Raw genomic sequence first — 23,176 nt, forward strand, 5'->3', positions numbered from 1 at the left:
CCAGGACACTAAACCATCATAAATACCAGTATGAGCCAGTTGGCAAATGTCCAGATTTTGATCACATGACCCAATGGTGGTAAATGTGAAAAATGGTCAAGTTACTTTTTTCAGTGCTATACATGGTCACTCAATGAAATGTTCTAAGTTGAGGACTTACACTGCAGCATTTTATGTTCATGTTTGCTCTTAGAAGTGACAGCATGGAAAGCAGTCTGTGGAAGAACATTAACCATGCAAATATAGATAGTCCTTGACTTACAACCATTGTTTCAACGACAATTCAAAGTTACAATGGCACTAAAAAAATGAGTTATAGCCATTTTTCTGTTACAACCATGACAACAGTCCCCATTGGACACGTGATCAAAATTTGGCCACTTGTGGCCCAGGGTCAAATGATCCCCTTTTGTGACCTTCTGACAAGCAAAGTCAACAGGGAAGCCAGATTCAATTAACAACCATTTTACTAACTTATCAACTGCAGAGATTCTTAACAACTGTGGCAAGGAAAGTCGTAAAATGGGGCAAAACTAATTTAAAAAATGTTTCACTAAACAGAAATTTGGGGCTCAATAAGTCGAGAACTACAGGTATTAGAAAACAAACAACAAAATAATGAAGCACTGGAAACAAGTAAATGAGAAAACAGGAAAACAGCAGCAGAAGAAAAATGATTATAGAGGAGAAAAGATTAAAAAAGACTTTTTGCTTCCAAAAAGACCTTGTTCCTGGCCTTGTTCCTTGATTTTCCTGGCATACTTCTGCTTTTAAAATTATGTATATCCTCTTCTTTTTAAAAGGATACATACCTCTTTTTTCCCCCCGTCCATTCAATCATGGCCAATTCTCGAAGAGTTCCTGGAGAAGTTCTTGTAGTTTTCTTGGCAAGTTTTTTCAGAAGTGGTTTGTCATTGCTTCCTTCTAGGGGCTGAGAGAAAGTCACCCGGATGACTTTGTACTTGAAATAGGATTAGAACTCAGTCTCGTCTATCTTGATGCCTTAACTATAGGTTATCCTCAACCTACAGCAGTTCATTTAGTGACCGTTCAAAGTTAGAACGGCACTGAAAAAAGTGAGGGATGACTTATTTCACACCGATGACCATTGTGACATCCCCACTGGTCACATGTCCAAAATTCAGGCGCTTGGCAGCAGGTTCATATTTATGATCTTTGCATGATCCTCTTTTGTGGCCTTCTGTCAGGCAAAGTCAATGGGGAAGCCAGATTCACTTAATGACCATGTAACTCACGTTCCAACTTCAGTCCAGAGGTGGCCAGTTGTGACCAGTTCTGGAGAACCAGTAGCAGAAATTTTGAGTAGTTCAGAGAACCGGCCAATCCCACCTCTGACTGGCTCCGTCAACCCCATCTATTCTCTGCCTCCCATTGAGTCCCAGCTGATCGGCTGGGTCTTCTTTGGTTGCCCTGCACAGGAGAATGGAGCTGGAAAGCAGGTTAACGGGGTGGAGAGAGAATGGGGATTTTGCAGGATATCTTTTCCCTGCCACGCCCATCAAGCCTCGCCCACAGAACCAATCCCGCCACTGCTTCCGTGATTCACTTAAGATATGTGGCAAGACACTTTGTAAAGTAGGGCAAAGCTCACTTAACAATTACCTCACATAGCAATGGAAATGTTGGCCTCCATTGGGGTCATAAGTCAAGTACTACCTGTTTAAAAAAAGGTCGGGGCTTCAATTGCAGGGTTGTCTTTATGTTTTGATCTGAGGAATCACACGACCCTGGGGCAATGCGACCGTCATAAATGTGAGTCAGTCGCCAAGCTGTCTGAATTTTGATCAGGTGATCGTCGGGAAACACCGCAATACCGGTCGTTAAGTGTGAAAAACGGTCATAAGTCACATTTTGTCAGTGCCGTTGTAACTTTGAAGGGTCAGCAAACAAACTGCTTGTAAGTCGGGGACTACCTTTAGGAGGGCCACCCGGGGGTGTGGGGATGATGGGCTTTGTAGTCCACAAAAAGCACCTCCTCCCTTCACGAAATCGCTCCGCTTTCCCCCCACCCTTTTTTTTCTTCCAGGCGCGCGCGCCACATAACGTTCCCCGCGAGGCCCCGCCCCCTTTATCCAGGCGCGCGCGCGCGCGCTCACGCCTTCCCCTCCTCCCCTTTGAAAAAAAGGGGCACGCGGCCCACTTTCCCTAACGCTTTCTAACGGTCGGCAGAGCGCGCGAGGCGAGGAAGGCGAGCGCGCATGCTCCTCTCTTTCTCCTCCTCCTCCTCCTCCTCCGCAGGGCTTTGGCCACGCCTCCCGGTCTGTGGTCCGTCTCCTGAGGAAAAAAAAAAAAAGCAGGAGGGACGGGGAAAGAAAAAAACAAAAAGAGCACACCCAACCCAGCCCGCGTTTCCCGTCGTGCTTTGCGGGGCCCTTGGCACTGACGTGGCCGCCGGGAGCCGCCATCTTGTGCGCAGTGAGGGAGGCGGAAGGCGAAGGCCAGAAGCAGGTGAGGCACCCGGCGCGCCCGGAAAGGACGACGACGACGGAGACCTTCGCAGCCAGGCACCCCGCGACGTCGCCCGGTAAGCAGCCGACGCTTCACGAAGTCATGGCGGCGGCCTGGTCCGAACCGACCTTTCTTTCGCCAGCTGTCCGCGCTGAGGCGGACGGGCCTAGCTCGGGTCCGGACGGGGCAGTGTCCCCCAGACGCCCGTTGTTCTCCCGGCCGAGCTGTGCGGCTCTTTCCCTCCTTTGACCTTCCCCACTGCCCCCCTAGATGGGGGTGCAGCGGGGTACCACCATTCCCCTCATCCCCAGCCCTCCCGGCCCAGAAGAAAAGGGGACTGTAAGTCAGAGGGGGAGAAAGGCTGCTCTTAAGCGGGATCTGGAATGCTCTGGGGTTGAGGATCACTTTTTACACACACGCGCGCGCGATCCTGGCGCTTTGACCTGGCTGAGTAGCGTCCATGGGGAGAAGGCAGGGTGGCCGCCAAGGGTGGATGATGGGGTTTGGGGAGGGTGATGGGGTTGGGAGGAAAATGAAAGGATTTGGGGTGGATGATGGGGCTTGGGGTTTGAAGATGTTGTTTGGGGATGGATGGTGGGATTGTCTGGTGGAGGGTTGAGTTGGGAGGAAACTGAAAGGATTTGGGGTGGAGGATGGGGTTGTTCTGGATGGAGGATGGGGTTGGGTTTTTTTTTTTTTTTTTCTTTCCTCGGCTGGAATTTGGACCCAAAGACGCGGGATGGGTGGGGATTTGGGATCCCTTAGTCACTTGCTGGTGACTTCATCATCAGGGCAAACAGTTGCGCAAGGCTAGGGAGTTTCAAGTACATACATTGTGGTGGTGGTGAAGACTCTTCCTCTTTATTAGTGGAGGAAATCGGACTCAAAAGGTCTGCGTTGACAGGTCTGGACAAGAGCCTTAATTCATTTGGCCAGCGTGGTGAATAAGACGCTAACACCTTGGGCAGAGGGTTGGGCTAGATGACCTCACAGGTCCCTTCCATCCCTAGGATTTGGGAGGGAGGATCAAATATTAAGCCCATGACAGAAATGTGAATTACCATTAGACAAACTTAGATTATTGTACAAGACCTTAGCTAGGTCTTTCTGTGTCTTCCTTAAGCTTGTTAGGCAAACTGAGCCATGAAATGGGAAGGTGGGGGGGAGGAAGGAAAGGAGAAAGAGGGGAGGGAAGGAAAGGACAATGAGAAAAGAAGGAGAAAGGAAAGAAGGAACTAAGGGGGAAGGGAGGGGAAAGGGAGGAAGGGGAGGAAGGAAAGGAGAAAGAAGACCAGGGGAAAGTAGGGAGGGATGAATAAAGGAGTGGAAGCTGGTCAGAGAAAGATGTAACCTGGAAATAAGAAGGAATTCCCTGACAGGACTATGAATCAGTGGATCAGCTTCTCTCCCAGAATTGTGGGTGTTCCATCTCTGGACATTTTCAAGAAAAGATTGGACAACCATTTGATCACAATGGCATATGTTCTTCAGCCTTGAGCAGAGGGTTGAACTAGATGACCTGCAAGATCCCTTCCAGGCTTATGCTTCTCAAAGCTGTTTTCCTAGCCATTCCAATTTCCAGGGTTGTGAGCTGAATCTCTAGCTTTGCCATGCAGGCAACTACAGTACAATGTAATTCTGGGCATCAAAGCCATCAGGACTACGTGATTCATTGCATAAACTTCTTTTTCCTGAAATACCAGGAAATGTCAGGCCAGATTGATATTGCTAGTTTCTGCTGATCAGCCGATGCACACCAGTGGAGAAAGTCCTCTTTGATTAATTAATTTTTTTTAAGGAAGTATGTTAAATAGCTTTTCATGTTACCAATATCTGGTAATGACATGCCCCTCATAGTTATGATTCTTGATTCTTAACTAATGTACCTTTTCTTTATGTATACTGAAGAGTATTTTACACCAAGACAAATTCCTTGTGTGTCCAAACACACTTGGCCAATAAAGTATTCTATTCTATTCTCATAAATACTTGGGATAATGAGAGGGCAGTTGTTTTTAAACATTAATCTTTGTGTTTAAGAATCAGCTTTTGCAATAAAAAATGTCAAGGATGGCATTGCTTAAAAAAATTCTTAGTGGATTCTAACGTACTTTCTGATTTTTAACTTATTTGTCTTTCCATTCACCAGCCTATCTTAAATTTTGGCTAGCTTAAGGTTTTCATCTTTGTGTCATGGAGAAATAAATATAAACAAGATGCAGAAACTAATACAGCTTCAGAAGCAAACACCTCAGTTATTCAGCTTCACTTTCCCCCACCCCCTTTATTTTCCAGCCTAGACTTTTCCTTGTTTGTTCATCAGAACTTTTTGAAAGTTACTGTCCTCCATAAAGTTCTTGCTATGCTATACAATCTTTATCATAATCTACACACTTTTGAAACATTTGGAGATTTCTTTTACAATGCTGGCAGTCTCTTCTGTGTAGCTCTCCTTAAAGAATGTGCATAGGGCAAACACTCTTCATCCTAGGTAAGAGATAAAAAATAGTTCAGGTACTTCTTGATCACATTGGGAACCAAGATTTCCAACACTAAACAAGGCAATTGTGCCTGATTTTATGATCTTTTTTTGCCATGATTGCTAAGTGAACCACTTCAGTTATTAAGTGAATCACACAGTTGTTAAGCAAATCTGCTGATTCCCCATTGACTGCTTCTCAGAAGCCAGTTGGAAAGGTCACTAGTGCTAGGACTCTGCAACTGTTCATCATAAATGCTGATTGCCAACTGCTGAAATATTGATCACGTGACCATGGGGATACGACCATGTGGTCATAAGTTGAACACTACCTGTAATAAATTGTGGGTATACAGTTTGGCATCTGGCAGGTAATCTCCTGTAAATTTCAGCTACAATGAAAATCAAAATATTCAAGGAGTTTTTCTTGCATTTCCTTTTCATTTGCTTCAGACCAGTTGCTTTAGAAGCATCTCTGTGAAATGTGCCCATGATTACAGATGGCACATAGTCTGGCTTGAACTGCTTAGTCTAATATGTTTGGGGATTTTAGTGTGTAATTGTCTGGAACAGGCTTGGGAAACAATTATGTTAATGCAGCTATGTCTGGCATTTCTTGCAATCTCCATATTCATACTAATGTACTAATACCACTCTATAAAGCCTTAGTAAGACCACACCTAGAGTCCTGAACCCTGTTTTGGTCACCACACTATAAAAAAGATGTTGAGACTCTAGAAAAAGTACAGAGAAGAGCAACCAGGATGATTAGAGGACTGGAGGCTAAAACATATGAAGAACAGTTGCAGGAACTGGTCCTGGCTAGTCTAGTGAAGAGAAGGACCAGGGGAGACAGGAGAGCATCTTCCAATATTTGAGGGGCTGCCACAGAGAGGAGGGAAGGGGTCAAGCTATTTTCTAAGGCACCTGAAGGCCAGACAATTATGGATGGAAACTGAACAAGGAGAGATTCAACCTGGAAATAAGGAGAAACTTTCTGACAGTGAGAACAATCAACCCATGGAACAGAAGTTGCCCTTGGAAGTTATGGGAGCATCATCACTGGAGACTTTCAAGAAGAGATTGGACTGCCATCTGTCAGAAATGGTGTAGGGTCTCCTGCTTGGGCGGGGGGTTGGACTAGATGACCTACAAGGTCCCTTCCAACTCTGATTATCTGTAATCATACAACATTTATATCTTCCTTTGAAATTAAATTAGCAAACCATAAACTCTCATATTACCCTGGCTGGGATCACTTCACAGTTGCCATAATGCATTAGAGGCAATGGGCAACTTCATCTCGGAAGAACAGGTTCTTGAACATGGCAATACAATGCTTTTATTACCTCGAGTCATCTTCCTGACTTAAGACAATAATAATTTGTCTTAAGTCAGGAAGATGACTCGAGGTAATAAAAGCAAGCCCTTGTTCAAATAGTCATAGACTACAATTGAGCCCAAAATTTCTGTTGCTAAATAAGGCAGTTATTAAGTGCGTTTGAACCCATTTTATTATCTTTGTTGCCATCATTAAGTGAATCATTGCAATTTTCAAATTAGTAACCTGGTGAAGTGAATCTGGCTTCCCCATGACTTTGCTTGTCAGAAGGTCACAAAAGAGGATCACATGACCCCAGGACACTGGAACCATCATAAACATGAGTCAGTTGCCAGGTGTCCAAATTTTAATCATGTGACCATGGGGGATGCTGCAATGATTGTAAGTGTGAAAAAACAGTCGTAAGCCACTTTTTTCAGTGCAGTTGTAACTTCGGTCACTAAATGAATTATAAGTCAAGGACAACTTCTATCTCCTTTTGGTACTTCTAGCTTTAAGCAGGTGGGAAGTTTTTTGATGCTTTGGATCTGGACAACCTATTGCACCTAAGTTGGATCTGTTATCTAACCTACCCCTTCCAACTCTGAGCTGCTAGAGAGCAGTGTTTAGTTTTCATCCATCCCTATTCCTGCTTCAAACTTAAAAGATGTTATTTGGCATACTGCTTTTGGGAGATGGAACAAGGTGTCATGTCTTTTTGGAATACAGGAAGTTCTTGACTCACAACTGTTTGTTTAGTAACAGTTCAAAGTTACAACAGCACAGAAAAAAGTGACCTATGAGTCTTTTTCACACAATGGTTGCAGCATCCCCACAGTCACATGGTCAAAATTCAGACGCTTGACAGCTGGTTCATATTTATGACAGTTGCAGCATCATGGGGTCATGTGATCCCCTTTGTGACCTTTTGACAAGCAAAGTCAACAGAAGTGAGATTCACTTAAGAACTTCAGTTATCCACTTACGTAATTGTGGCAAGAAAGATTATATAATCAGGCAAAATTAATTGTCTCACTTAGCAACAGAAATTTTGGGCTCAATTGTAGTCATAAGCCAAGGACTGCCTGTACTCCAATGTGCAACACCCACATCGGGACCCCAGGCCAGTTGGCAGAGCCAGGTTTTTAAGGCCTTCCCAGAAGACCAAAGGGTGGATTAAAATCTCATCTCAAGGGGCACAATATACCAGAAAAGGTCCTTCTGGACCCCACCAGCTGGAACTGCTTGCTGATTAAGATTGAATTAAATCTGGTGACTGTTACCCCTGGTATCAAGGGCAAGCAAATAGCAGCTGCATTGCAGCTGAAGGAAGAAGGAAACTTCAAGGTTAGCACATCATAACACCCTCTGTCTTTCAAGGTGTTCTGGAAGCTTTGGTTAGTGCTGGATATGGCAGGAGAATTTCCTGGGGCTGAGGGAGCCAAGCAGGTGGAACTTGTTATACCTGTTTTATACAAATAACATCGGCTGCCTCCTTGTTTTTGACTGAACTGATTAAATGTGTTGCTTTAGTACAGGTAGTCCTCTACCTACAACAATTCATTTAGTGACTGTTCAAAGTTATAACTACACTGGGAAAAGTGAACTATCCTATTTCACACTTACAACTGTTGCAGCATCTCTGGTCACATGATCAAAATTTGGATGCTGTGCAACTGACTCATATTTAGGATGGTTGCAGAAAGTATCCTGAGATCATGTGATCCCGTTTTGCAACCTTCCGACAAGCAAGTTAATGGGGAAGCCAGATTCACTTGTGTGACAAGTTAACAATTGCAGTGAGTCACTTAATGTGGTTGTAAGTTGAGGAGGACTACCTTTACTTCACTATCTTGGTCAGCCATTTTTCCATATGATTCTGCCTGGGTATTAAAAATCTCCTCTGCCCCATATTGAGATGAGCAGCCTCAGATTTGTGCAATTGATGTATTTCCATTTTCTGTTTAAATATAAAACAAAATTATTTTTAACATTTCACATTTTGTATTATTAATTAACCAGGGCTGCAAATTGTGTTTGGAAGAGATGCTTGTGTTGAGCCTGAAATTGACATATGTGTTGTGCAGCCAGTTTATTTAGCTCTATACTCTAATCATATATTCCTTTTCTTTTTTTGCTTGTATAAGGGAGGGGTTTTTTCCGGGCTCAATACATTCTTAAGGTGGGAGTAAGTAGATAGTGAGGATTGTTTTGGATAGGTGATTTTCCTTCCCGTGGGAACAGAAAGCTGTCCCTGCTGAGAACTGCGGGTGGAATTTGAAGACACCAGATGATGTTGATTTCCTTTTATTGGGGAATGTGACTTTTGTGGGTTGTTTCTAATTTACAATATGTGGGTTAATTCCAGTTTGTGTCAGATCCGAAATTACAACAGACTTTGCTAATTTGATGCTTACCTAAATAAAATAAATTTGTTTTGGAAGATGGACTTTTATTTAGGTAAGCATCAAATTGGCAAAGTCTGTTGTAATTGAAGTCACAACTTCAATTCAGCATCCTTTGATAACTTGTTAAATAAAGCAGCTACACTATTTTCCCTGATAGCATGGGAAACTTTGCTTGGTTAATTTTGTGGATCTATATATTATGGCTTCCCAGCAGATCTGATTAAAAGGCTAAAAGGTTCTTCTGAGCCTATGGAAACGTCCACATGGCATTTTAAAAACAAAATGTGACCTTTTTTCTCAAGTTATATGGCAACTTTTTTCTCAAGTTGAACTTATAAAAAACACAGTTGCAGATCTGTGTGACATGACAACTGCTGCTGCAAATCACTGCCTTAATTTAAAATTCGAAGCACTGTCTAGAATGTATTAGTACATATTTATGAGTTACATTGTCCAGCTCCACTTCAGTGCATAAGTGCAAAAATCATCTAAAAAACCTTAGCTAGATATTGGTGGGTGGGTGGGTGGGGAATCAGTACTGTGTTAACAAACTTTCACATATCTTGAAACACCTGCTCTTAATTCCTATAAGGAAGCTTAAGTGTCTTAGGCTACTGATAAAATGTGAATGTATAATTAGATTTTTATGAATCTCACCTGGAACAAATTAAAAATGTAACAGCAACTTTTATTCCAGCCCTTTTTTTATATAGCTTGTAGGCAAGGAAATCTAGTACAATTCCGATCATAGCAGTTACTTTTTGCATTATTCATCAGTTTTCTTGCTGAGTGCTAAAAACATAGTTTTAATTCTTATTTCTAAGTAGTTCTTTGGAGAACTAAGAAATGCCACTTTACTGCTATTTTCATTTGCCTTTTCCATCCATGGCACCTTCATCAAATATTGTGGTTGATACACTCAATCTATATTTGTTTTGTGTTTCAATTTTGAATATTTTAATTTTAATGATTGTTTTTATTTTTATCGTTTTTATATTATTTGTATAGTTCCGAGTTGCTTCATGAGATGGATGGCTATACAAATTAAATAAATAATATACTGCTATTTTGTTTCCTCTTTTAATTATTCTACTGTAAAAACTTATTTCTGCATGAGCTGAGCCAATGAGTAATGCAGCTTAATAATTTAAAACTATAAAATTGTTCATGTAAAGCAGTGTTGTCTTGGACCCTCTTATTAGATTTTATTATAGACACATATAATAAAGCTAGGGAAATTGCTTTCTGCAAATACTGCAGAATATTCAACCCACGTGGTATCAGATGCATCATTGCAAATAGTAAACAAAAAAAAAAATCACAATTTTTAGTTAAATCTAGCAATCTGTACTGTATCCCAATATAGATAGTCCTCAACCTAATGACTACAATTGAGCCCAATATTTATGTTGCTAAGTAAGACACTTAAGTAAAGTTTTGCCTATTTTACTATCTTTCTTGCCATATTTGTTGAGTGAATCATTGCAGTTAAGTTGGTAGCACAGTTAAGTGAATCTGGCTTCCCCATTTGCTTTGCTGTCATAAATACAAGCCAGTTGCCAGGCATCTGAATTTTGATTCTGTTGCCATGGAGATGCTGCAACCATCGTAATTAGAAAAATGGTCATGTCACTTTTTTCAGTGCTGTTGTAACTCTGAGCGGTCACTAGATGAACTGTTATAAGTCAAGGCTTACCTGCAGTGTTAAAGGGCTAGCTGTCAAAGTATTGCATCACATTTAGAACTAATTTAGAATTAGATTTTAAACTGGTCACAAAGACAATGCTAGACCCAGTAGTCTAAGAACGGCCGGATCAGAAGGGACCTTCAAGGTCATCTAGTCCAATCCACTCCCAAGGCAGTTCTCATGACAAATGGTTGTCTAATCTTTTCTTGAAATTAAGCACCCACAATTCCAGGAGGCAAGCAGTTCTATACAGTGTTGTAGTCCTCCATTGTTTCTTCCTCTTCCTGTATTATCCGGTAAGGAATATCTGGGTGGGAGAATTTGCAAACTGGAAGCTCAAAACCACTCAGCTTCCAAGTTTTTTTTTTAAAAAGAGCTCCACAAATGGAATACAAGTAATCCTCGATTTAGGACTACAATTGAGCCCAAAATTTCTGTTGCTAAACAAGGCATGCTGAGAAACTGCATTCAGGTAAGCCAGCGCCTAATCTCTGGAAACGTTGCTTATTCCAGCTGTAACAGCATGGAGTTTAGGAGCCAGACTTGCAGAAGAAAAAAACAGAGAAAAAACAAAAGAATAATGTGATCCTTGGTGCTCTCTGAGCTTGGTTGTTTTCTTGCACCCAAGTTTTGTGATCCAACTATGGAACATCATCAGTGTTAGAAGGAAGTGGGGTTTGCAGAGAGGAGGATTTTGGGATCCTCAGTGCTCTCTGAGATTGGTTGTTTTCTTGCAGACATTTCATTACCATACTAGGTAATATCATCAGTGCTATGAGGGAATGGGGTTCTACTTTTTAGCATTGATGGTGTTTCCAGTTGGGTCATTAACTGTCTGCAAGAAGAATCAAGCACAGAGAGCCCCAAGGACCCCACAGTTGTCGACCTCCTCTTCCTTCACTCTGCAAACCACACTTCCTTCTAGCACTGATGATGTTGCGGGTAATGAAACACCTGTAAGAATACCTCCAATCTCAGAGAGCCCCAAGGACCCCATGGCCCCCCTCTTCTACCCTGCAAGCACACTCCCTTCTAGCACTGATGATGTTACCTGTACCTAGCTGGGTGATGAAATATTTGCAAGAAGAGCACCAAAGAAACACCCTGAGCTGCAAAGGTTCGCTTCCAATTAATGGCTCTTGTGTCCTTCAAAAGGGCATGGAATGGTGGACGAGACATTTCTGGTCTTGAAACGAAAGAATTTGAGGCACCTGGCTTAGTATTGGAGGATGGGTGCTGTGGAAGTGGGGAAAGATCTAATGTGCCTCTCACTGGCTGTAGACCCAGATTCTGGAAATAGAGATTAGAGCTCCAGCCAAAAGGGAAGCAGCAAAATGTATTCCCACCCCCACCCCCCACATTGCCCCAGCTTCAGGTGGTGTGGCAGGAAAGAGAAGGAAATAGCAAGCTGTGTTATATAGCAGGGAAGCACTCATGTCTTTTCAGAAGTAGTTCCTCAAATGACTCCCTTGGAAATCAATGCCGTAATGACAGGGCACGCTAAGTACTGAGCTAAATATACTTCTGTAGACCTAATTAATTTATAATAGCATACATACAGTGCTTGGGAAAATTTTTCAGGCTAAATATTGCAGCTGCCTAGTTATAAACAATAGGGAACTGCCCTTCACAGCTCGGGTGAAAACTTCCTTGATAGTTGATGATCTTTTGCCATGAATAAAATGCCGACTCACTGTTCTGTGATACCTGTTCCCAGGTAATCGCAATTTGTATTCCCAAATCATCATTCTAACATTTCATTGCCCGTCAGAAAGTTGGAAAGAGCATACAAATGTCCTGTGCTATTAGTTCCAAAGCACAAGATGGGCAGCATATAATAAATTTAATAAATAAAAATAAATGTTATACAGGCAGCCCTCGACTTAACAAAAGTTCAGTTAGGATGCGGTCAAAGTTACAATAGCACTGAAGAAAAGTGAATTATGACCATTTTTCACACTTCCAACCATTGCAACCTCCCCATGGTCACGTGTTCAAAATTCAGATATTCAGCAACTGACTCATATTTATGACGATTGCAGTGTCTCAGAGTTATGCAATTCCCTTTTGCAACCTTCTGATGAGCAAAGTCAACGGGGAAGCCAGATTCACTTAACTCTGTTACTCACTTAACTACAGTGGTTCACTTAACAACTGGGCCAAGAAAAGTTGTAAAATGAAGCAAAATTCACTTAACAATTGTCTCGCTAGCATCAGAAATTTTGGGCTCCCTTGTAGTTGAAAGTTGAGGACTGCCTGTAATAAAACTAATGTAATGTGCTTCTCTGAAAAATTGGCTGCCAAGAATGGACACTGGCTAACTATAACTCGCTTATTATGATGTCAGAAGAATAAAGTTGAGAATCCCCGAAGCATTGTTAGCTAAGCATCTGATGATGCTTGGGCTCTAGAATTATGAATAGCCGCCTTTGAGAGAATCATACTGGTCAAACTGGATTCTGCCAACTTAGAATTAGACTCAGTTCCTAGACTCAGAGAGGGAAAATGCATGCATGGTACAATAGATATTATTTTCATTAAGAAAAATTTCATATAATCATCTGATTCATTCTACTGTTAATAATATTCCTAGCATAGTTTGTTCTAATTAAGTATGAATAATGTTGAATTGCATTATGCCACAATCATGGGGGTTTGTCCTAGCTACTCTTTTTCTCATTTAGGGAACAGGAAAAATGTATTTAATTTTCATATTTTATATTCTGTGTTGGAAGTCCTTCCTTCCTTCCTTCCTTCCTTCCTTCCTTCCTTCCTTCCTTCCTGATATATTTATAAATATAATTACAGTCAATAAACTTTAAGTCGCCTGTTTTGTCTTTTAGGAGTAACATGGGTTTCAGACCCATATCTTTTAATGTCCTTATATATTTTCACCATTTTACTGTAGTTTCAAATAACGTCATTATAATAATTTTATATTGGAGCAAATGGCCTGTCTCCTACCAAATATTTTTTACCCTTTGATGTAAATACCTGCTGCTCCCTTTGTGTATACATGGCAATTTCATATGCATAAATACTGTCTTCTAAACTGCTGTTTACATGCTCAGCTTCAGTTTTGAACCTTTTACCACAAATTGGCTATAGTTAATCCCCAACTTACGATCACAATTGGTCCCAATATTTCTGTTGCTAAGCAAGTCCTTTGTTTAATTATTTTTGCCCATTTTACGACTTTTCTTGGGACAATTGTTATGAGAATCCCTGTGGTTGTTAAGGGAATCTGGCTTTCCCATTGACTTTGCTTGTCAGAATGTTGCAAAAGGGGATCACGTGGCCCTGGGACACTGCCACCATCATAAATATGAGTCAATTGCCAGCATCCAAATTTTGTTCATGTGACCAGGGGGGGGTGCTGCAACAGTTGTGTGAAATATGATCATAAGTTGCTTTTTTTCAATGCTGTCATAACTTCGAACAGTCACTGAACAAATGGTTGTAAGTCAAGAATTACCTGTACAAATGTTTACATGAGAAATCCCCCCTCCCCTGGATTTCCGAGGGCCATTAATATATACTTTTGGGGCTAGCTAGGATCATGACATTTTATTGAGCTAATGAATCCCCTTTGTCTTCCAGATTTTCTTGGCCAGTGGGTGAACGACATCCTCAAACATGGGAAATATTTTTGCCAACCTTTTCAAAGGCCTCTTCGGCAAAAAAGAAATGCGTATACTTATGGTCGGACTGGATGCCGCAGGAAAAACTACTATATTGTACAAGCTTAAACTCGGTGAAATAGTAACAACCATCCCTACTATAGGTAAGAATTCAAGCATCTCTTAATTGCAGTTAAATCTGGGTTTAAAATAAAATTACGGTATATGGATACGTTTTGTACAACTCCTGATAAAAATGTAAGATTAGCTTGTCTAGGTCACTCATTTGGTTTTCCTTGCATATATACCTATAAAAGGGGAAATAGAAGCGCCACCAGTGGCACAGCTTACCCCCTACAGGCGTAGTGCACCCTCTGTGCTTTTATGCCTGTGGTGGTACAGTGTTTAGAATGCAGCACTGCAGGCTCCTCCTGCCAGCTGCCAGTGTTTTGCAGTTTGATTCTGACCAGCTCAAGGTTGTCTCAGCCTTCCATCTTTCCGAGGTCAGTAAAATGAGGATCTCTCTGATCTTGGAATTCTATAATATTTCACATGTGTATGTGTAGTTTTTAAATATATTTATATTTTCTTTTCTTCAATAATGTTCAATTCTCAAAAACTGGTTGCCTTGACGAATCCCTGCAATTTTCTTGCCAAAGTTTTTTCAGAAGTGATTTGCCATTGCATCTTTTATAGAGCTGAGAGAGTGGCTGGCCCAAGTTCACACAGTTGGCTTAGTATCTCAGGCGGGACTAGAACTCCCTGTCTCCTGGTGATTGGGCAATAGTTGCCCAGCTGGCTTTGTGCTTCAGCAAGACTAAAACTCAGTCATTTGGTTTCTTCTCTAGTGCCTCAAACGTTACGCTAAATTGGTTCTCAGCTTTTTAAATATCATGTTATGAAACATCTATGTAGAAGGAAAGATTACGGTTTTTTTCTTTGTAATATTGCAATGCTTGCTTATAAGGAGAAAGGGTTGTTGAAGACCACATGCGATTGACTTACCTTAAATCAAAACATTTATCTTTTGCCTATTAACAGCACATTCTCTCTCACTTATTTCTGTTTAGGTTTTAATGTAGAAACGGTAGAATACAAGAATATTAGCTTCACGGTGTGGGATGTCGGTGGACAGGATAAGATCAGACCACTCTGGCGCCATTATTTCCAAAACACACAAGGTGAGTTGTTTGCGTTCTGCAAGACCCGCATACGACGTCTATCTATTTAATCTGCATCAGCATTAAATTGCGCCAGAATTGCATCGAGATCACCAGGAAATCTTGTAAACTGCATGAATCAAATGGAAATGTGAAGGTCACAGGCAGTCCTCGACTTGCAACAGTTCATTTAGTGACCATTAATCCCTCAGTATTTTTGCTAAAGTAGTTGAAATGGAAGAAGGTCTGCAGATGTAAAAAAAAAAAAAGATGTTGAGACTCTAGAAACAGAGCACAGAAGAGCAACAAAGATGATTAGGGGACTGGAGGCTAAAAAATATGAAGAACGGTTGCAGGAACTGGGTATGTCTGGTTTAATGAAGAGAAGGACCAGAGGAGACATGACAGCAAATATCTACCTATATGTGAGGGGCTGCCACAAAGTAGAGAGGGTCACGCTATTCTACAAAGCACCAGAAGGCAGAACAAGAAGCAACAGATGGAAACTAATCAGAGAAGCAACTTGGAATTAAGGAGAAATTTCCTGACAGTTATAGCCAAATGTCTATGGAGATCCTCAGTCATCCAGGTCATGGTTGTCCCAAAGGTGCTTTTTCAAAAGACAGCTGGTTTCTGGTTTTTCTTCAAAGACATTTCGCTTCTCATCCAAGAACATCTTCAAAGAAAAACCAGAAAGTCCAGTTGCCTCCTGAGAAAGCACTTTTGGGATTCCTGGGAGTGAGAACAATTAATCAGTGGAACAACTTCTAACCCTATTCAGAAGTTGTAGGTGCTTCAACACTGGACGTTTTTAAGAAGAGATTGGACAACCATTTGTCTCAAATGATATACCGTTGCCTGCCTCAGCAGGGGATTGGGCTAGAAGACCCCCAAGGTCCCTTCCAACCTTGTTATTCGTTGCTAACTTTAAAAATGGTAGACTTCAGCTCCCAGGGGGACACACATGCACACGCACACACACGCACACACTGCTAGCTAAGTTGGCTGGAGAGTTCTGGGTGGTAAAGTCCAACCACCTCGAAGCAGACATAGTTGAGGAACAGTGCAATTCTGCTTTGCTGTTAGGAGCCGGGTATTCCGTACCTCAAGTTTCCAAATTAAATGGGTCAAACAAAGGCTTTGGCTTGATAGCTGCCAGATTCACATAGCCTGTTAAAATATAAATGTGGATTAAGAAAATACATGATTTAGCATAATACCCAGAAAACTTGAGCCATAGACCAGGGAAAAGGCTAATCCACAATTCTGCCTTTGACCTGATCTTAGGCGATCCTTTGTGCCTGGCACACTAGCAGCCTTTGCTTAATCGGGTTTGCCTCTTCCAAACACGAAACACTGATCTTTTGCTAAATCAAAGAGAAAAAAAACAGAGAAACATTTGGCGTTAAGAATGGAAGATTAAATGCAATGTTACATAGCAGTGTTTGTGAGGTGTTTCAGCTTCTTATCTGAGTGTAATTGGTAGTTGATGCAAAAAAAAATTCGTCCAGTTGGTACTTTTCTTACATCCTTTCTTCTCTCCCATCTTCTCTCTTTCTCTGTCCCTCCCTTCTCTCTCCTTTGTTTCTCTTTTCCTCTCTTCCTCTTTCCCTCTCTCTGCCCTCTCTTCCTTCCTCTCCTCTTCCTTTCTGTCTCTCTCTTCTTCCTCCTACCTTCTGTGTCTCTTCCTCTCTTTGTCTGTCTCTTTCTCTCTCCCTCCCTTCTCTCTCTCTGTCCTTCCCTCATTCCTGTGGTCACACAACCCCTTTCAGGGTGATCTTTTAATCACTCTACCAGCAGGTTAACCACATCAACGTGTTGCTGATAAAAAGTTTGAGCAGTAAAGTGGGATGCATGCAAACAACAGTGGAGGGGGGATGTGCTGTTTTCTCCTGCATTGTGAAACTGTTTATACACAAACTGTTGGTCTTAATTGCCTTGTGTACAATCCTCTTACCCAGAATCTTTTTATTGATTTGTTTGTCCAATTTGAAGGCCACCCATCTGTAAGGGCTGATAGTTCATTGACAACATTTTGTCTCTTCCCCTTCGTCCAGTTTCCAGCTTTGTCTAAAAAAATAATCCTGTTTCTCTTTCTGTATATTTGTTCCCCAAAGTCTGTAATTCTCTTGCATGAGGCTGATATTGCAGCATGTGAAATTTTTGAAGCAGGCTAAGAAGACCAATCTCTGCGCTGTGTGATTCACTTGAAACAGTAATTTACACCCTTGCAAAGTTTACTGCCTTTACTCTCTCGTGTGAGTAGTTTTGAAATCCAGTAATCAAAGAAAATTGGATCAAGGTACATGTAATTGTGGACGCTATTTACAAACACCCAGAAGTCAATTTCATATTGCTTGAAGCCTAATGTGGCAAGATTTTTCTCTCCTTGTCTGTGACTTAAATTATAAATATAATATTTTTTTTCTTCATAAAATGGAGCAATGTTGACCGTAAGTCCGGCTTACCTACAACTTGAAGGTGAATAGACTTCAATTCCCGAAATTCCCTGACCATCCAGTTCATGCAGGCTTTTCCTTTTTCTCCCCTCCTCCCCACCCCCACCCAAAAGGTCTAGGCCATCTGGGAATTTAACTCCACGTTCCTGAAAGTGGGCAGGGTTGAAAAACACAGTTCTAGGTGGCTGTTTGCTAGAACCTAGGCATGTTTTTGTTTAACTTGCTGTTTCCTTTCAGGCTTGATCTTTGTGGTCGATAGCAACGACAGAGAGCGAGTCAATGAAGCCAGAGAAGAGCTTATGAGAATGTTGGCAGAAGACGAGCTCAGAGACGCTGTCCTTTTAGTGTTCGCTAACAAACAGGTAGGTGGGAAGAGATGACCGAGAGAACCATTCTTCCTATTTGAATGTGATAAACAGTAGCAGGAACTGGGGATGGCCAGTGGAGAAAAGAAGGACTAGGAGGGGGGACATGACAGAAGGATTCCAGTATTTGAGGGGCTGCCCCAAAGAAGAAGAGGGGGTCAAACTATTCTCCAAAGCACCTGAGGGCAGGAGAAGAAGCAACAGGTGGAATTAAGAAGTAATTTCCTGATTGTGAAGACAATTAACCAGTGGAACAGAAGTTGCCTTCAGAAGTTGTGGTTGCCCCATCACTGGAGGTTTCTAAGAAGAGACTGGACAATCATTGTCTAGAATGGTATAGGGTTTCCTGCCTAAGCAGGGGGTTGGGCTAGAAGACCTCCCAGGTCCCTTCCAACTCTGTTATTCTGCTACTGTTAACCCTCCTATTTGTTGCACGGTCTTATTTTAGAAATCTCCCCGACGGCTTGTTTTGTGATGATGAAAAAAAAAATCAGGGAATATTCAAAGCTTCAGCTGTATGGAAAAATATCACAGGGAAATTTTTACTTGTTTTTTTACTTGTTCTGAGGGATTTTCTTTCAGTTGATCACTTTACCTGCAACCATCATAAATACGAGTTGGTTGCTAAAGGTCCAGTTTTTGATCATGTGACTATGAAGATATGCTTCCACTGTAAGTGTGAAAAAACAGCCGTATGCAGATGTGGGATTCAGCTGATCGGACTGGTTCAGACAAAACTGATTGTTAAAATACTAGCAGTTTGGCAACTGCTGGCTAATCCCATCACTGGCTGCCTCCGCCTCGGCTCATTTTTGGGGTCATTTTCAGCCATTTTTCGGCTGAAAAACTGCCTGAAAATAGCTCAAAAACAGGGTAAAAATGGCTTCAAAAACAGATCAGGAAGGAAGGAGGGAGGGAGGGAGGGAGGGAGATGGGAATGAGGAAAGGAAGGAAGGAAAAATCACCATTTACTATTACATATATAATACAGAATGGTGAAATAAAATTGTCTGGATCATATGCTACTCATGTGCAAAGCAAGCCTGCTATGTCTCAGTATTTGGATTTGTACATGACAGGGGACACTTCACACAGCAAAAATTCAAAGTGTAGCTTATTCATCTTGGCCAGCAGCCTTGCCCCAAAACCTACTAGTTATGTAGGATCACAAGGTGGTTGCTTTGTTCTCCACTGCTTAGAAATAATTAATAATCTTAATTTTGCTTCCAAGGGATTACTCACTCAAAGCTTCATCAGCGCTTGCAGTGTGCCTACAATTATCTAATAGTAAAATCTTATAACTACTTGCACAATGCAGACACGTTCACTCCTAAGAACAGGCAGGTGCTCTTCCATTTCTAGTGAACTACACAGTGTTTGCCATCCCTGAAATGATATAAAGTCTATTTTCATTATTGGGATATTTTTTTTTGGTACAATGATAGCTGAACCCTTTAAAATATGCTATGATAGGCTTACTGCCATGGAAGATGCCTTGAGGAACGTGCCGTTATGATTATCTATACCGTACCTCCAGCCAGCTAAAGAGGTATCTTGAGGTTGTCATTATCTGTTCCATGGTTTGCCCTCTTACCTCAACACAATATCTCAGGATGCTGCTGGCAGTGACAGAATCGGGGCATGGCACCTGCCCAGCTCCAGTGGGCTGTTGATGCGGGTGCAGGCAGGCCTCTCTGCATTGGGTCACTGGCCCAGCCATCCAGGGGGGCTAATGCAGCCTTAGCTTAGTCTCTTTCAGAATTGCATGCACAGAAGTGTGGCCAATCCTCCTCCTCCTGCTATGTATGTATTATTTTGGGGGTGCAAATGGGCTTTAATTGTAAATGGCTTCTGAGGAGTCAATGGGATTTATTGCCTCCGCCACCACAGGTGTGAAATGCTGGCTGTTATGACACCATATATTACTTTTTAATAAGCTCAGCCTCCAATGTCTTACTTTCCTTGGTGATGGGAGCAGAATGCTTTGCTGGTCTCTCCCCATCTTTTCACTGGGGGGCCGGGGGGGGGGGGAACGTGAGAGTTGGTTAACCCTTTCATTTCTGGAAGTGTTGTGTATAAGCCCGAGGCCGGGGGGGGGAGGGAGAGTGGTCGGGGTGGGGGCAGGGCTGGATAGGATGAGCGATGGCGAGTTGGCCACGCCTAGCCAGTCATATGACCACCCGACCACGCCCACCCAGCCAGTCACTAGGGCAGAGAAGCGGTTGTTAAATTGTTTGAATCCCACCCCTGGTCACAGACGACTTTTTTCATTGCCATTGTAACTTCGAACAGTCACCAAACAAATGGATTTCAGTCAAGGACTATCTGTATACCCAGCTGATGGCCTGCTGGCATTAAATATTAGGAAAGTGATAGGTGTAACACCTGCCTCTTGATTATAGAATAGGTAGTCCTCACCTTACGACAGTTCATTTAGTGACCGGTTCTAAATTACAGTGGCACTGAAAAAAAGTGACTTTGCCTGTTTTTCACACTTGTGACTGTTGCCCATTAGTCAGTCACGTGATTGAAATTCAGATGCTTGGCAATTGACTCATATTTATGACGGCTGCAGTGTCCCTGGGGTCACGTGATCCCCTTTTGTGACCTTGTGAGGAGCAAAATCAGTGGGGAAACCAGACTCACTTTACAAACATGTCGCTAACTGAACAACTGTGGCAGGAAAGGTCGTGAAATGGGGCAAAACTCGCCTAACGAATGTCTCACTTAGCAACATCCATTTTTGGCCTCAATTGTACTCGCTTTTTAGGAAGGTTGCAAAATAGCGCCCCCCCCCCGCTGTGATCAGGGGTGGGTGGAGGGTGGGAAGCGCCTTTTCTAAAGCCAGTTGCTTCCCTTTCCAGGACCTGCCGAATGCCATGAATGCTGCGGAAATCACAGACAAACTGGGGTTGCATTCTCTCCGCCACAGAAACTGGTACATCCAGGCCACCTGCGCCACCAGTGGGGACGGCCTCTATGAAGGACTGGACTGGTTGTCCAATCAGCTCCGAAACCAGAAATGAAGCCCTGAATTATTCCTCTCTTCTCCACCCCTCTCCACCCCTCCTCTTCCTCTCCCTCCTCCTCCTCCTCCTCCTCGCTTTACTCTAATGTGGCAACCATGCTACTCTGTAGTATTGAGTGCCGGAAACTGTTTTCATCATCTCTTCTCGTCCACAGGATTTGTCCTTCACCACCACCACCACCACCACGCTGTACATGTGGCAAAACCACTCCAGGAAAGAAAAAAAAAACAGTTTTAACTTTTTATTTTCTTATTTAATGTAAATAGTTCTTGTTTTTCCCACAAGGCAGTTTCTGGTACTCCTATGCAATGTTATTCGGCTCTTTTTAAAATGATAAAAAGGTTTGGTTGTTTTTTTTAACCACCACCCACCCAATAACTTGTGAGTGAATTCAGGAAAAAAAAAAAGGTTGCCAGGAATCTGGTTTTATTTGTGTCGTGTGTGTGCGTGTGTGGGGGCTAGATCCAAACGCGATCCCTCTCGGCTTGTGGATCTGGGCTGAGGCCTGATTTCCACAGCTCTGTTGTTAAGCCTGGGTATGAGCTCCTTTTCGGAAGACGGGGCTGGTGGGAAGGAGGGCGGAAAGGCCGGAACCCAGGACCCTTTGCGCGATTTCTGCAACTGAGACGTGAAGAATTGCCGGCAAGTTTCCCTTGTCCTGGATCATAAAATACCCTCTGTCTTCTTTCAGCGCTTGGCCTTTTCGCGACTGCAGGCGGATGGGAGACTTTGCCCAGAATTAAAGCGAAGTCAGTGGAGGTTGCAGATTAATGAGAAATTGGGACACCCCCGCCCCTCCCCCCAGCCCCTGTACTCTTTTTAACTGCCCCTTAGATTTGGATTTTTAAAAAAATCACTTTTTACCCTCCAACCCATGAGTGCCACCATCTTCCTCTTCCCCTCTGTCGCTGGGCAGCCTGTCTCCTTCAAAAGGGGAAAAAAGAAAAAATCCTCTTAATTTCTCCAGCCTAGAATGAATTTTCCAAAGACGGTCCTCTTGCACGAACGTCACAGCTGCAGCCACAAGTACTGTAACTTAAATAAGAAATGTCACACAAGCTTTCCGTTGTCGCATCCGGGAAAAGGGGGCGGGGCGGGAATACCAAAAACACGGGAGGGTTTGGTGATCGGACGCCTTCCATTCTTAGAGACGTGTCTAGATTCCATTTTTTGGAACGCGAGAAGCGCCCTCTTTGCATCCCTTCCTACTGCGAGGTTTGAGATTTGCCATCCCAGATTTTAACTTTTTGTTTTTTCTTTTGTATTTTGATAATTAAAAAAAAAAACACTGAAGAAGCTGGAGCTGTTGCAACTCAAGAAAAACACGATGAGAACTGGTTTGTTTAGTGTTGTGGACAAGAAAAAAAACCCCTCTCCTTGTTTTCTTTCAATACAGTAATCGACTGTTTTGTATACTTGTTTTCAGTTATCATTTCAACAAACGAGCACTGTAATTAAAGCTATTACAATAAAAATCTCTTAACTATTCCCCCGAGGTGTGTGTGTGGTTTGGCTTGTTCGCGCGGGCTCTGGAGTTTAATAATCGAGTAACGACACTTGCCTTGGCTAGTTGGGGGTTTTTAAGAAGAGATTGGGCAGCCATCGGTCTGAAATGCAGGGGGTTGGACTAGAAGACCTCCAAGGTCCCTCCCAACCCGTTTCTTTCATGTTCTGAGTGCTGGATGTAACAAGGCACTGGCTGCGTCCACTTACTTTCATTCCCATTGGTTGCAGTACAGAAGGGTTGATGCTCTACTACGAATTATCTTCAACAACCATAATTGAGCCCGGAATTACAGTCGTAAGTTGAACCCCTGACAGGACCGGAAGTCATTTTCTGGCCTTTTTCTTGGTTGTTAAGGAAACCCATTCATTTTGAATGGGTGCTTGGTTTGTTTGTTGGTTTGTTTTTACCGAAAACCGGTTTAAAAAAAACATTGTGAATTGCAGTCACACAAGCACAAAACACCACAACTGGTCACAAAGCTGGCAGCAGCCCTCGCATGACAGCTGGGGGTGCTTTACACTAGACTGACAGTTGCAAAACAACCAGTCATTAAGCGAGGACTACCTGTACCTTTAGCTGAAGAGGGAAATGCCTTGATTTTGTTTTCCACACAAACCTGTGTCTCCTCCGAATATTGGAGGGCATGTGGACTAGAAACTTGGAAACAGAGGT

The 23,176-nt window shown here is 42.5% G+C and overlaps 1 protein-coding gene across 1 annotated transcript; it reads left to right on the forward strand.

Moving 5' to 3' along the window:
- Positions 1 to 2,429: 2,429 nt before the first annotated feature.
- Positions 2,430 to 22,485, forward strand: ARF1 (ARF GTPase 1). The gene is made up of 5 exons (XM_026682963.2): positions 2,430 to 2,545; positions 13,965 to 14,148; positions 15,055 to 15,165; positions 17,841 to 17,965; positions 20,833 to 22,485. Exons 2-5 carry the CDS (start codon positions 14,001 to 14,003, stop codon positions 20,992 to 20,994), a joined length of 546 nt encoding a protein of 181 aa, XP_026538748.1. The 5' UTR covers positions 2,430 to 2,545; positions 13,965 to 14,000; the 3' UTR covers positions 20,995 to 22,485.
- The last annotated feature ends 691 nt before the right edge of the window (positions 22,486 to 23,176 follow it).

This window comes from Notechis scutatus, chromosome Z, assembly GCF_049901735.1.
Source record: "Notechis scutatus isolate UNSWTSFEM ecotype Mainland chromosome Z, rNotScu1.2, whole genome shotgun sequence".
NCBI classification, from domain to species: domain Eukaryota; kingdom Metazoa; phylum Chordata; class Lepidosauria; order Squamata; family Elapidae; genus Notechis; species Notechis scutatus.

Bases quoted from the DNA above. Each gene is read 5' to 3' on its own strand.
- ARF1 (XM_026682963.2), top strand. From the start codon at position 14,001: ATGGGAAATATTTTTGCCAACCTTTTCAAAGGCCTCTTCGGCAAAAAA. The intron at 14,149-15,054 runs GTAAGAATTCAA...ATTTCTGTTTAG, and splicing joins AACAACCATCCCTACTATAG to GTTTTAATGTAGAAACGGTA. The intron at 17,966-20,832 runs GTAGGTGGGAAG...TTCCCTTTCCAG, and splicing joins TAGTGTTCGCTAACAAACAG to GACCTGCCGAATGCCATGAA.